The sequence below is a fragment of the Mytilus trossulus genome, chromosome 10 (assembly GCF_036588685.1).
Source record: "Mytilus trossulus isolate FHL-02 chromosome 10, PNRI_Mtr1.1.1.hap1, whole genome shotgun sequence".
NCBI lineage: Eukaryota > Metazoa > Mollusca > Bivalvia > Mytilida > Mytilidae > Mytilus > Mytilus trossulus.
In genome coordinates this window covers 53,973,466-53,985,197 of record NC_086382.1, presented here as the reverse complement: position 1 = coordinate 53,985,197, position 11,732 = coordinate 53,973,466, and the positions used below count along the sequence as shown (strand labels likewise).

The 11,732-nt window shown below is 31.0% G+C and overlaps 1 protein-coding gene across 1 annotated transcript; it reads right to left on the bottom strand.

Annotated features, from left to right (window-relative positions):
* Positions 1 to 161: 161 nt before the first annotated feature.
* Positions 162 to 9,635, bottom strand: LOC134688006 (collagen alpha-6(VI) chain-like). Its single transcript, XM_063548473.1, has 8 exons — positions 9,546 to 9,635; positions 7,180 to 7,367; positions 6,216 to 6,767; positions 5,313 to 5,330; positions 4,188 to 4,226; positions 2,875 to 2,954; positions 1,238 to 1,309; positions 162 to 185 (listed from the first exon to the last, which is right to left on the bottom strand). The coding sequence occupies exons 1-8, from the start codon at positions 9,557 to 9,559 to the stop codon at positions 162 to 164; spliced, it is 987 nt and encodes a 328-aa protein (XP_063404543.1). The 5' UTR covers positions 9,560 to 9,635.
* Positions 9,636 to 11,732: the final 2,097 nt, after the last annotated feature.

Here is an 11,732-nt window from a genome sequence, read left to right as displayed (position 1 = left end):
AAATTTATTACTCTACCTCTTTTTAATCTGATATCTATGATAAACTAGTTAACTATTTGATGGACAGTCCCAATATCAATCCAATGAACGTGTTAAACAAGGATAAAAATAGTGGTTTTAGTTGTGAGGTTCTTGTAAATTCATGTTCAAGTTTATATAGATTATTTGATCTTATTCAAAGCTGGCTGGAACATATAGTAAGATATTGTAAGAGTCAACATGTGTTGGAAAGAAATTGAAAATGTCTGTTCAAAAAATGAGCACGTATTATTTAAAGAAGTGTTTCGATTTTATCTTAAAATTAAAATGTATATTAAATTAAGGCTATGGATTAACATTTGATGTTTAGAATATGGTATGTTTTATGAACAATAATGTATACATTGCAACAAACTACCTTTAAGAATAAGTTCTTATTCAATTTAAGTCCAATATGCCAAATACCTTTTTCTGCACAACCATATAGATTACAATGCTCAGTATCACAACATTCCTGACAAATATATAAATTTTCGTCTTGGCGTTTTTTTGTTTTATCTCTCTTACTGAATTTCGATATAGCTTCGCAAACCTGTGAATTGAAAGAAAAGATATATAAGAAAGGTGAATAGTAGTGCTTTAAAAAGGGGATCAATGGTATGAAGAATTAGCATTATAAACTGTCAAACAGAAAATTTGATTTGTAGCTGACAATATATATAGGGTTTTGAACATTTTAATATTATATACGTGGAATCCCTTTTATGATAACTTAATAAAAAGTCACTTAAATTGTATCATTTTGCCTAAGAGTTTAATATCTTTATTTTCATGTGCTTATGTTGGTCAATGAAATTCATACTTAAGTTTGAGTTATTTTTCAGATATTTTCTTTTTGTACTCTCCAAAATATTTTTTCTTTACGTATCAGCATCTTTTTGAATTTGTTTAAAAAAAAAGGAGATATTCTTTGATTGCCAATAATACAAATATTAATGAGATGGAGGTAAGCAATTACAGGCAACAGATAAGCCTTCAACAATTAGAAAAAAATGATGTGTAGTGAACAGCAAAAGGGTACGATATGGTAAATACGGAACATTTTAATTGAGAAAAATTACAGCCTTGTTTTTTTGTACAGATAAATAAAAACTACTGAGAAGGAAAATACACAAAATTAACATTGTAATTACATTTCAAGTCTTATTTCTGTTATAATTCCATAATTACAAAGGCGTGTTAAAGGGACATTACTCACCCGATTTGATCGGCATCCAAGATCATAGAAAGCATGGCCTTGTGGTGTTATATAAAAATCTGCAGAACATTGCTAAATTTAAAAAAAAAATAACAATATAAAGTCAATAATTCAGATTGTCTGTCTATGAAACAATCTTTTATGAATAAAGACATTTCTTAACATACCACAAACATGTATGAACCTTCGCAACACCCACTCGTTATTTCAAAAAAATCTATTTCTTTTCATTTTTGGAATCTATTTCATATTATTTTGAGTGTTCTATTTTATATTAATTTGTGTGTATACCTAGAAGTAGAATTATTGACATTTTTTTAAAATGAAATTTCATACTATAAAAAGATATTATAAAATAAAATCATTAATTTTCATTCTTTGCACTAAATTTGCATAACATTTCCACTCAATAATGAAATACACTGCGCTCTTTGTACATTTCATCTAGTCTAAGTTATGATTCTTTGTCCGGATTTGTCGATATGTTTTTGTCTTTTTTTTTAGTTCATAACCTCTTAAGGGTTCATATAAGTGTCAAATTTTTCCCCCAAGTTTTGGACTCGGGCATGACTTCAAAAACGTAGATTGTCGAAAAACACATTTTATACAGTGAACTAATTTCATGCAACTACCATACAAGTCAAAATTTTAGTTAGTTTTAAAACCAGGTTTTATCCACCATTTTCAACATAAGAAAATGCCTGTACAAAGCCAGTAATATGACAGTTGTATTCATTTGTTATAGACGTTGGAGCTTCTGATTTTGCCATTGGATAAAGGACTTTCTGTTTTGATTTTTATCGTAGCTCTATATTTTGGCATTTTTCTTTTTACAATGAAAGATAACGTATATATTTTATAAACCATATAAGTATACTCTAATATGGTAAAATAATAAAACATTTTATTAATGACTTTACGGATTTTACTCATTCTTGGAGACAATATACAAATTCATTTGTTAATGTCCATATTCCGTTTTAGCAGTTGTCTAATTTGAAATCATATCACATCATATCTCCTCGTATATATTGAGTGAGCTTTGGCTTTAAAACATGACAATGATTAATCAGAATCGGCTTTCCTAAACTATTTCAAAATAAGATTCAGACAAGGTGCTGAGAAATTTTCACATTTGTCATGTTTTGGCTTTGTCGTTACGTAAAGGTTGTTTAAGAGTCATGGTGTTCATAAAGTTTCGACGTTAGTATCATTTAACAATAGAAATTAATATTTTGTGTGTAAGAATTGGTACTAAATTATATCATTTCAATGTAAACAAGCACTTAACATATATCAAAACGATAGTATGAACAATGCCTGGAAAATACGGTAAAACAGCATCGATAAATTAGTAACATACAACTGTATATGGTTCTTATGATGCAGCTAAGCTTAATGCTTTTCTTGATTTTTTTCAAATTTCAAGAACTTTCTGAGAATAAATTTTACTAAGAAGTAAAGCAATAAGGTGTCTAGGAGACGGTTGTTATGGAATTGTGTATATCCTTCGTCTTTTTGTCATTTTAGAGCAGCTTAGAATTTTCCTCCCTTTTAGCTACTGCCGGGGTGTTGTCTCTTTGACACATTCCCCATTTCCATTCTCAATTTTATAATCATAACCGTATACAATATACCTCGTGTTCAGCACAAGTGATGATTTCTTTACAGTCATGAGGTTCTGCTATTCGCTTACAACCCATACATTGTTTTAAACCTTTGAAAGCAAATTTCGGAAATAATGACATTATAGTTGTATTATCAAGACTGTTTATAGTTTAAATGGCAACAAATTAACGCATTAGATAAACTGCTTATTGTTCATGGTGATAAGATTATTTTCACAGAAAATGTCGATTATGTATACAAAGGAAAGTATCCAGCAAATATATTTTGATCTTTTTAATTTGTTTTTCGATACGCTAGGAATCATGTTGAAATTGAGCTGTTGAGGCTGTTGAATAACGTCCGACTGACTCTTAAGAACAATAATATTTCAGTAGCCAAAAAAAACCAACAATTCAGTATATACGAACGTAATGTCAGCAACCACTGACGTGTATTTTGTCAAGTAAGACTATCCCGCTGTATATTCGACAAAATACAAATATATATCTAAACATCGAGATAATATATATCACCTCAAGGCCATTTTGAACAATACTTTCCAAACTACCATACCTTTACAATTTACATTTTTGTATTTTTTTTTAAATGATTCACATTATTTATGACTTTGTCACCCAAATAATATGCTGAAATTACTGAAACTGGGCATAAGTATGCCCTATATTGGTATATACGAATATCTCCCTCTCCTATGTCAAAGTGTAGGTAGGAAACAGATTCGTTTGTCATTTTAAAAGAAGACGTATATTTTCACTCATTGTCGTTCTCAATACACGTTGCTGCAAATTGTTACAACTACGGGAAATATGAATATAGTTTCAAAATCTAATGGATACAGACACTATATCAATTATATATAAGAAGATGTGGTTTGAGTGCCAATGACACAACTTTCCATCTTCGTAACAATTTGCAAAAGTAAACGATTATTGGCCCGACTACGGTCTTCAACACGGAGCATTTGCTTACACCAAACAGCAAGCTATAAAGGGCCCAAAAAATGACGAGTGTAAAACCATTAAATAAGGAAAACCAACGGTCTAATCTATATAAAAAAAGAGCTCCACCTCAACAAACGACACCCACTGAACAGCAGGTTCCTGACTTAGGACAGCTGCAAACAATGCAGTGGGTTTAAGCGTTTCAATGTATTTTACTTCAAATAAATAGCATTTAAAGAAAACTCTTTTTAAAAATTTCACATTTTTAAAGATTCCTATTGATTATGAAACAAAACTGTACAAAAAGTATATATAAGTAATAAAAATCAGATACAAAAATGTCTATTTATATTGATAAGCAAAATCTTGCATATACTTACTTGATGTGGTCATTCTTGGTGTTGTTGGGATTGTTGGGGCTAAAAAAAAAAGATGTACATTTCTTGCATAATTTAGAGAAAAATGTTACATGATTATGCTATCTTTTCAAGGATCTTATAAATAATCACTCAATTCATATCTACGAATAGTTAAGCTTTCCAAGCACCTTAGTCAAATGTTTACCGTTGTTTGTTTGTCGTATAATATTTATTATTGAAATGTGACTAAAATGGACAAATAAAATGTGGCATAACATTTGCTATCCTTTAAAAACATCATATACCTGATTTGTATCTGAAGCGTGTAAATGTTTAGCCGGGATAAAAGCCTCTGTATTTTGTTGAAGCAGCTATATTAAGCGATCCTATATGTTTACGTCAACATCGACGTCGTGAAAAAGAGCATCTTTGAGACGATAGTTGTTATACACGTGAATACATTTGTCAAACCTTAGGCTAATATAAAAACCGGTGACGTAAGCACTTTAATGACCCAACGAAAAGATAAGAGTATATACGTAAAACAAGTGATAGAATACTGTGTTGGGTAATTAAAGAGGCATCAAAAGTATTGGCTTGATTGTTCGTTTATTATTATTATATTGATGTTTTCGGAGGCGACTTTCCAGATATGGAAATTGCGCCCTTGTTCGTGTGTTTCTCTGTCCTATATGTTCTGTTTTATTTGTATTGTGGTCCCATCATGTAATGTTGTCATTTTAATATTTCAGATTGCCATAAAAGCGGAAAGTTTTGCATGCAACAAAACTAGGTTTGACCCTACATTTTGTTTATTACAATGTCCTGTACCAAGTCAAGAAAATTGTCATTGTTATATTACAGTTCGTTTCTGTGTGAGTTAAATTGTTGTGTTTCTGTTGTGTCGTATTTCTCCTCTTATATTTGATGTGTTCCCCTCAGTTTTAATGTGTAACCCGTATTTATTATTTTCTCAATCGATTTATGAATTTCGAACAGCAATATACTACTGTTGCCTTTATTTAAGGGTTCAAACCGAAAATCTTTTTTGCGAGATACGCAACTGAAAAAATATTATTGTTCAAAGCTTTGAAAAAAATCCATAAAAACACATATAAGGAATGAAATGAAATATTTAGTACTCACGTAATGTCTTGAATGGCTCTAAATTAATAAGAAACAAAGAAAACACGGTAAAAATATTAAAATCATCAACTTCAATCACCACACAAGATTTTAAGGTAAATAAGCGTTAGAAAGACATATTGTACATTCTGAAACGCTTCGACGACTACTAAAACGACAGAAAGGTTGCCTAATTGAAATGAGATTCTAAGAACAATCTGCCAATTTAATGTTGAGACGAAAGTATATTTTATTATTATTTAGTTTCGAACCATTGAACAACTATTATAAGTTTAAAGGTTATCGATTAATTTAGTAGTTCATGTTGATTCAACATGTGAAACGGATTGCGCATAAGCCATTTTCTATATGAAAATATATATGAAGTATATTTAAAAAAAAATTAGATCATAATAATTCCGAAATCTGAGAAAGCTCAAAACGGAAAGGCCCTTATTAAATGGCGAAATCAAAATCGCAAACACATTAAACGAATTGACAACAGCTGTCATATTCCTGACTGAGTATATCGCAATTCATTCAGAAACTAAACGAATGGTTTTTCATATGAAGCACTATTCGTGACACTGCTATATTGCAATATTTTGATGAGAATTAGATTAACAAATGTGAGTTGCATCTTTCAACGAACTTTTCTTGGAAGTAAATCCTTGGCTATATAATGGTAAATAATACGAAAAAAACATCGTAGCAATAATATTTAAAGTACTAAATGTTATATAGAAAAAATCAAGTTTTGTATTTTAAAAATTTAACTAAACTGAAATGGATGAAAGCAATTACATTCTAGTACATCCTTCATCAATGAAAAAAACGAAAATTCGAAAATTTAAGGCTCTGACTTGATACATTTCAAACAGTTATTTGTTTATGATATAAATATTTGATCTAAGCAATACTTACCACAGCGTATATGGCGTAACGGTATATGTAAATCAAGATGATCTTTCACTGTGTAGACATGTTTGTCGTCCGTGCCAATCAGTCTCAATTCACTCGGATTCATATTACCGATACCAATGGAGAATGTTTCTATGTTAGTTTGATGCAGTTGTGCTGCTTCTTTATTCGGACGGAATTCTAATGGCCTAGCACGACCATCCGTAATTACAATTAAAAAATTTGGTACATTCGGTCTCTCTCCAGACTTATCGTTAAAACTATGATCTAGAATATACTGCAATGCAGTTGAAGTATGAGTTCCATGAACGTCTACATATTGTATTCTATCAATTGCTGTATTTAATGCCTGTCTATTACTATACTGGTTAAGGCCGATTTCTTTTTTCACGGTATTAGAAAACGTAACAACTCCTATTTGGACATTATTGTGTCCAATAGTATAATGTTTAGCAAAATCTTTTATGAAATTGAGCCCGCGTCGAAAATTATGTATTTTTACACTTCCGCTCCGATCAACAAGAAAAACGATATCGGCAGGATCATTCACACAACCTGAAACATAATCTAAATTTTATGTCGAATATTCGAAAATACGCTTGAAAACATGCGATTGTTCTAAAACAAACTCAATTTTTTAGCTTTGCTTGCGTTAACGTCTTTGTTAAATTACAATGTTAAAGTTTGCATAATGAAATATGAACTTTTTTGTGTATTTACAATTTTAACTTTATGCATTCAGTTTGTGGCAATTATGTGGTCGCTATCTGACAATTGTGGCACAATTTTTAAGCATAGTGTCAGTCTTTGACGGTTAAATTGCTTATTATGTCTTTCCAGTTTGTATTGGGTGATATGAGGTCACCGCTGTGACATGTGTTAGAGTAGAATGTATGATCAATAAGAAACTCACTGAATTTTGAATATCATTATAGAAAAGGGGTTATAAATTGAATAACAATCTTACCATGTCGCTGATGAACAGTTGTTCTGTTGTGAGGTTTAATATTCGGATAATTGTTCGTAGTTGCAGATGTACCATTATAGATATGATGTGTACTGTTATGAGTATTTGTAATGTTATGAGTCGACACCGTTGAAACTCTGACCACTGACACTGACAGCACACATGACAGTAAAACTGACAGAACTATTCTGAAATAAGTGAAAAAGATTTGAGAAAACTGCTAGTGTTGTAGTTTGGGGAATTTATAGTTTTGGACGATATTTGGAAAATACTGAGGTGATTCAAGTATAAAACGAATTCTACATTTGATTAAAGGGGAAGAAAAAGACTTTAATTCCTGAAGCGCATGCTGATTTTTTCACTGACTCTCTGAAATCCCCAATATACCGATTGTAATTAGTGTTCCTGTTGTATTTTGAAGTAAAATTTGTGAAAAAAATTATTTATGCTAACCTATACAATCCAGGATTGTGCAAAGTGTAAATTATTCAACTTTTATTAAAAATCACAAGTGGTGTTAATTGAAATTTAGTTGCAACTGTTTAAGGTAATATCCCAAAGTGTATAACTAACTTACATCTGATGTTAAACCCTATATTTGTTAACATTCATTGTTAAATAAATAAAAAAAGAACGGACAGCATATTATTGGACAATATAAGCCATAATTTATGGCAAATTGTTGTTATTGTTACTTGAAACCACACTAGAAACCATGTTTTTTGGCTATCTTTGTTCAAACTTTGACAAGTGAGTAATTTTTACAATTGACAAATGTCAGATTTGCTCATTTGTATATTGCCGTTTAATATACTAGTATGTGTTAATATGGATCGCCAGGGCATGGTGGACAGTTTGGTGCATTCTTATTACAAAAGAATTTTAATAATGCTCCTTGTGTACAGTTGTCAATACGGACGGGTTTATGATGGACGACCTTTTTTTAAGTCAATCGTTGATTTGGAAGACGAGCAATATTATAAGTACTTACTTGTATCAATTTAACGAAGGTAATTAGAAATGTATTTCATATGTTACGGTTTTATAAAAGCCTCCTGTCCATCTTCTCAATATAAACATGTGTAAAAGAACCTTTCACTTTTGTCTATCATATCTTCATGTTGAACGCATCTTTCCCATATAATTAGAGATAAAGGACACAATAGATGCAGTCAATTCTGACTCATATATTGACTTACATCTCGAAATTGACAATAAGATTCGGTTGAAAACAAAACTTTACGACAAACGAGATGATTTCAGCTTCCCAATTGTAAACGTTTCGTTTATAAATAGCAACATTCCAGCAGTGCATGCATACTGAGTAAATATCTCTCAATTGATACGATATTCTCGCGCATGTATTTCCTATCATGATTGTTGCTAACAAGGAAGTTATTAATCCAAGAGTTTCAAATGGTGAAGTTGAAACACCCATCCGTAAATTATACGGACGCCATCACAAGCTGGTTGACCGTTATGGAATATCATTTCACAGAGAATATCGGATATGTTGCTTATGTTGCTACTACAATCCCCTCCCTTTTCATGAATGTGATTCACCAATTAGACAATGTACCGGATTAGTAATATCATTGGCAACACGACGGGTGTCACATGAGCAGCAGAATCTGATTACCCTTCCGGAACACCTGATATAAGCTTTAGTTAATTTTAGCCCCTCTTTTATCATAACCTTCCTTATCGAAGTTTTGACTCTTTTTAAACAATTCTTTAATGCTTTTTAGATATTGTCACACATTGTTTGTGTACTTCGGAGAAGTTTTAAAATACAGTAGTATGCTTGAATGTAACTAAAATAAAATTCAAAACTTCAAGGTAAATTTTAATAAAAAAAAAGTAAAATTGCACAAGTACCAAACTATGAGGATATTTTTAACGGAATATCCTCAATCAAATGCCGAAATCGAAATATTAAACACACCATAGGAAATGATGACAACGTTCATATGAAGCGGAATTCCGCAAAATCAGACAAAATCAAACGTAAGACTTAATATAAGCATTACTGAAAAGAAAGAAAAGAACTGTCAGATAAATGACTAGTTAAATGAATTATCAGATGAACCGTTGGGTTAAATGGTTTTAAAGCTTGCTAAACCTCTATGACAGTTGTTTATTTTTCTAACGATCGATTTCTTAATAAAATCATAGTTTGTAGTCATGCAATGTTACTCTAAGATTGATATAAAGTAACATTTCATTTAGTTTTGCCTTGTTTGCCTATTTTTTTGCAATTTTAAAATTTATTATTTATGAATTCATTACATACTAGTAATACGGATACATAATTCAAAATATTTGGTATATGGAATGTTATTGAAGCAAACTTGTATTGAACTTACATAAAGGTCCTCATAGTTTGGTGTTTCCTTCAAATGTGTACGTACCTGACCTAACAAAGGTCACTGATAACGGTATATCATTTCCTTTTGGTTTTCTTGTCGAAATATTTAAATGATAATAACATTAAAAAAAAAATCCAGTACAACTTCACGTACTAAATAAATCAAAGAATCTATGACAAATCATTTGACTCATTAGTCTATGTTATACATTGAGTTGTTACAGTTCTGATTTAGTTCATATGTATAGATGATTTCGTAAAGGTAAGTATAATGTTCCCAGTAGGTCTGTCATTGATTAAGGCACATGGTTGCAATAACAATCACAATTTTAATCAAGTCTCTTTGTTTGTTCACATATATTAACTGAACTGATTTTGCCTTTTGGATAATGATAATCTTGTAATTTCTCCTTATAATTTGAGAAGAAATTAATGTATGATTTATTCAATGTGCTTGTTTGTATAGTATTCCGTATGTTGAAATGTACATAAATGAATAAGTTAAAAATGTGTGAAAAGAGATTTTTTTTTGGCGTGAAATTAAATGTAACCGAACGATATTTCTTCACTAGACAACAACAAGTCACATGCCTTTTTTTCTATTCTAGCGTCACTGATGATCTTTGTAGACGTAACGCGCGTCTGTCGCAAATACAAAATTTCAATCCATCTATAATGAGTTTATTTATATGTTTTGTTCGACGTTATTTGACTGAGTTCATATTCAAAAATTCGGCGAAGATTCAGATGAGAGTATTAGGAGTTCATTTTTTTTGTGATTTTATTGTTTAAACAAAAACAAGACAATACAAAATTAAATGCATTAATATCCTATTGCAAATGACTGGACCAAGTTACAACCTAGCCATTGAATAGACATAAGCACAAATGGCGGGGCTGAGCTTCGTGTTTTTCTGTAAGACTTTTACTTTCCTGTTTATCAATGACCTGACAAAAGATATATCAAAGAATAGACTATACAAATAATCTTAAAAGAAGTTTAAAGGTTATCAAAAATAAGTTCCAATTTATATTGCACTAATGAATACTCAAAGCGCTAGTTACCCTTCTGATTTGAATTCATGCCGTTTCTTAACTTAGATAACCCCACACGTTTTAATGCCCCGGTTTCAAGTCAAGGATGAATAGTGCAGCAGTCGTTGTAAATTTCCGTCAATTGTATTTCTTCTATATGTGTTGAACTCCTAATTGAGGTACCTTTTCATTTCAATGGGTTGGGTGAAGTCGGGTAAAACTGTTGGAAGCGGGTTGGGGTTTGGAATGTCGGGGTGTGCAATGTTGTTTAAATCAAGGTCTTTTGTATGTGTTTTGACTCATTGACAAGTCCGTTATTATGGTGCGTAGTTGATTTTATCCTTATTCTTTGTTTTAGTTGTACGTCAGAAAGTTGTCTCAAAGGCAATCACATTTGTTTTTATAATTAATGAATGTTTCAAAAATAAAAAAAAATAAAACATTATTGCAATAGAACATGAATTTCAAATTGGATCTCACATTCAAAACAAAACTAAAAAAAATAGCCAAATGGTGATGTGATAATGGAACTTGTAAACATTTGTCCTAAAAATTTTCCAAAATATTTCCAGGTCCTTGTATTTGGCCCTGGCTGACAAAAACAATGCGTTATAAACATCCGAATTGGAAGGGAAGTCTTACGAAAAAAATTACGTATTAAACCTTGAAGTGACATACCAACATGCAGTGAACTTAATGGCCAAGAATAATGACAAGGTCATATTGATAAGAAACAAAGTTTACATCGGACACTCAACGAATGTATAGAAACACTGATTCTAATAGTAAGGCTTCTTTCCTTCATGAATTATAATTCGTTTAGAATATTCATGATCTGATTTGACGCACATAAATTACATGTAAAACTTAATCTCGTCCGACACAATCAATAATACTTGCACTTGTAACTTATAGTTTACATTTAGAAAGTACATTTGTACCCTATGATCATTTCTTTAATTATCGGTACAGACAATTTACTTTAAATATAACTCGAACATTTACAGCTATATTTTTACAAATGTAATCACATAACACCTTCTTAGTGAAGTTAGACAACCACGGGTTTTTTTTCGAATGAAAACAAAATCATTCAAAGGGAGCGAAATATACAAGGACATTTCAATTCGTATGTCGAAAAGAAACGGAC

Coding starts and splice junctions, on each gene's coding strand:
- LOC134688006 (XM_063548473.1), bottom strand. Junction 6,768..7,179: donor AACTGTTCATCAGCGACATG/GTAAGATTGTTA, acceptor ATTATGTTTCAG/GTTGTGTGAATGATCCTGCC. Junction 2,955..4,187: donor ACCAAGAATGACCACATCAA/GTAAGTATATGC, acceptor TTGCTTTCAAAG/GTTTAAAACAATGTATGGGT.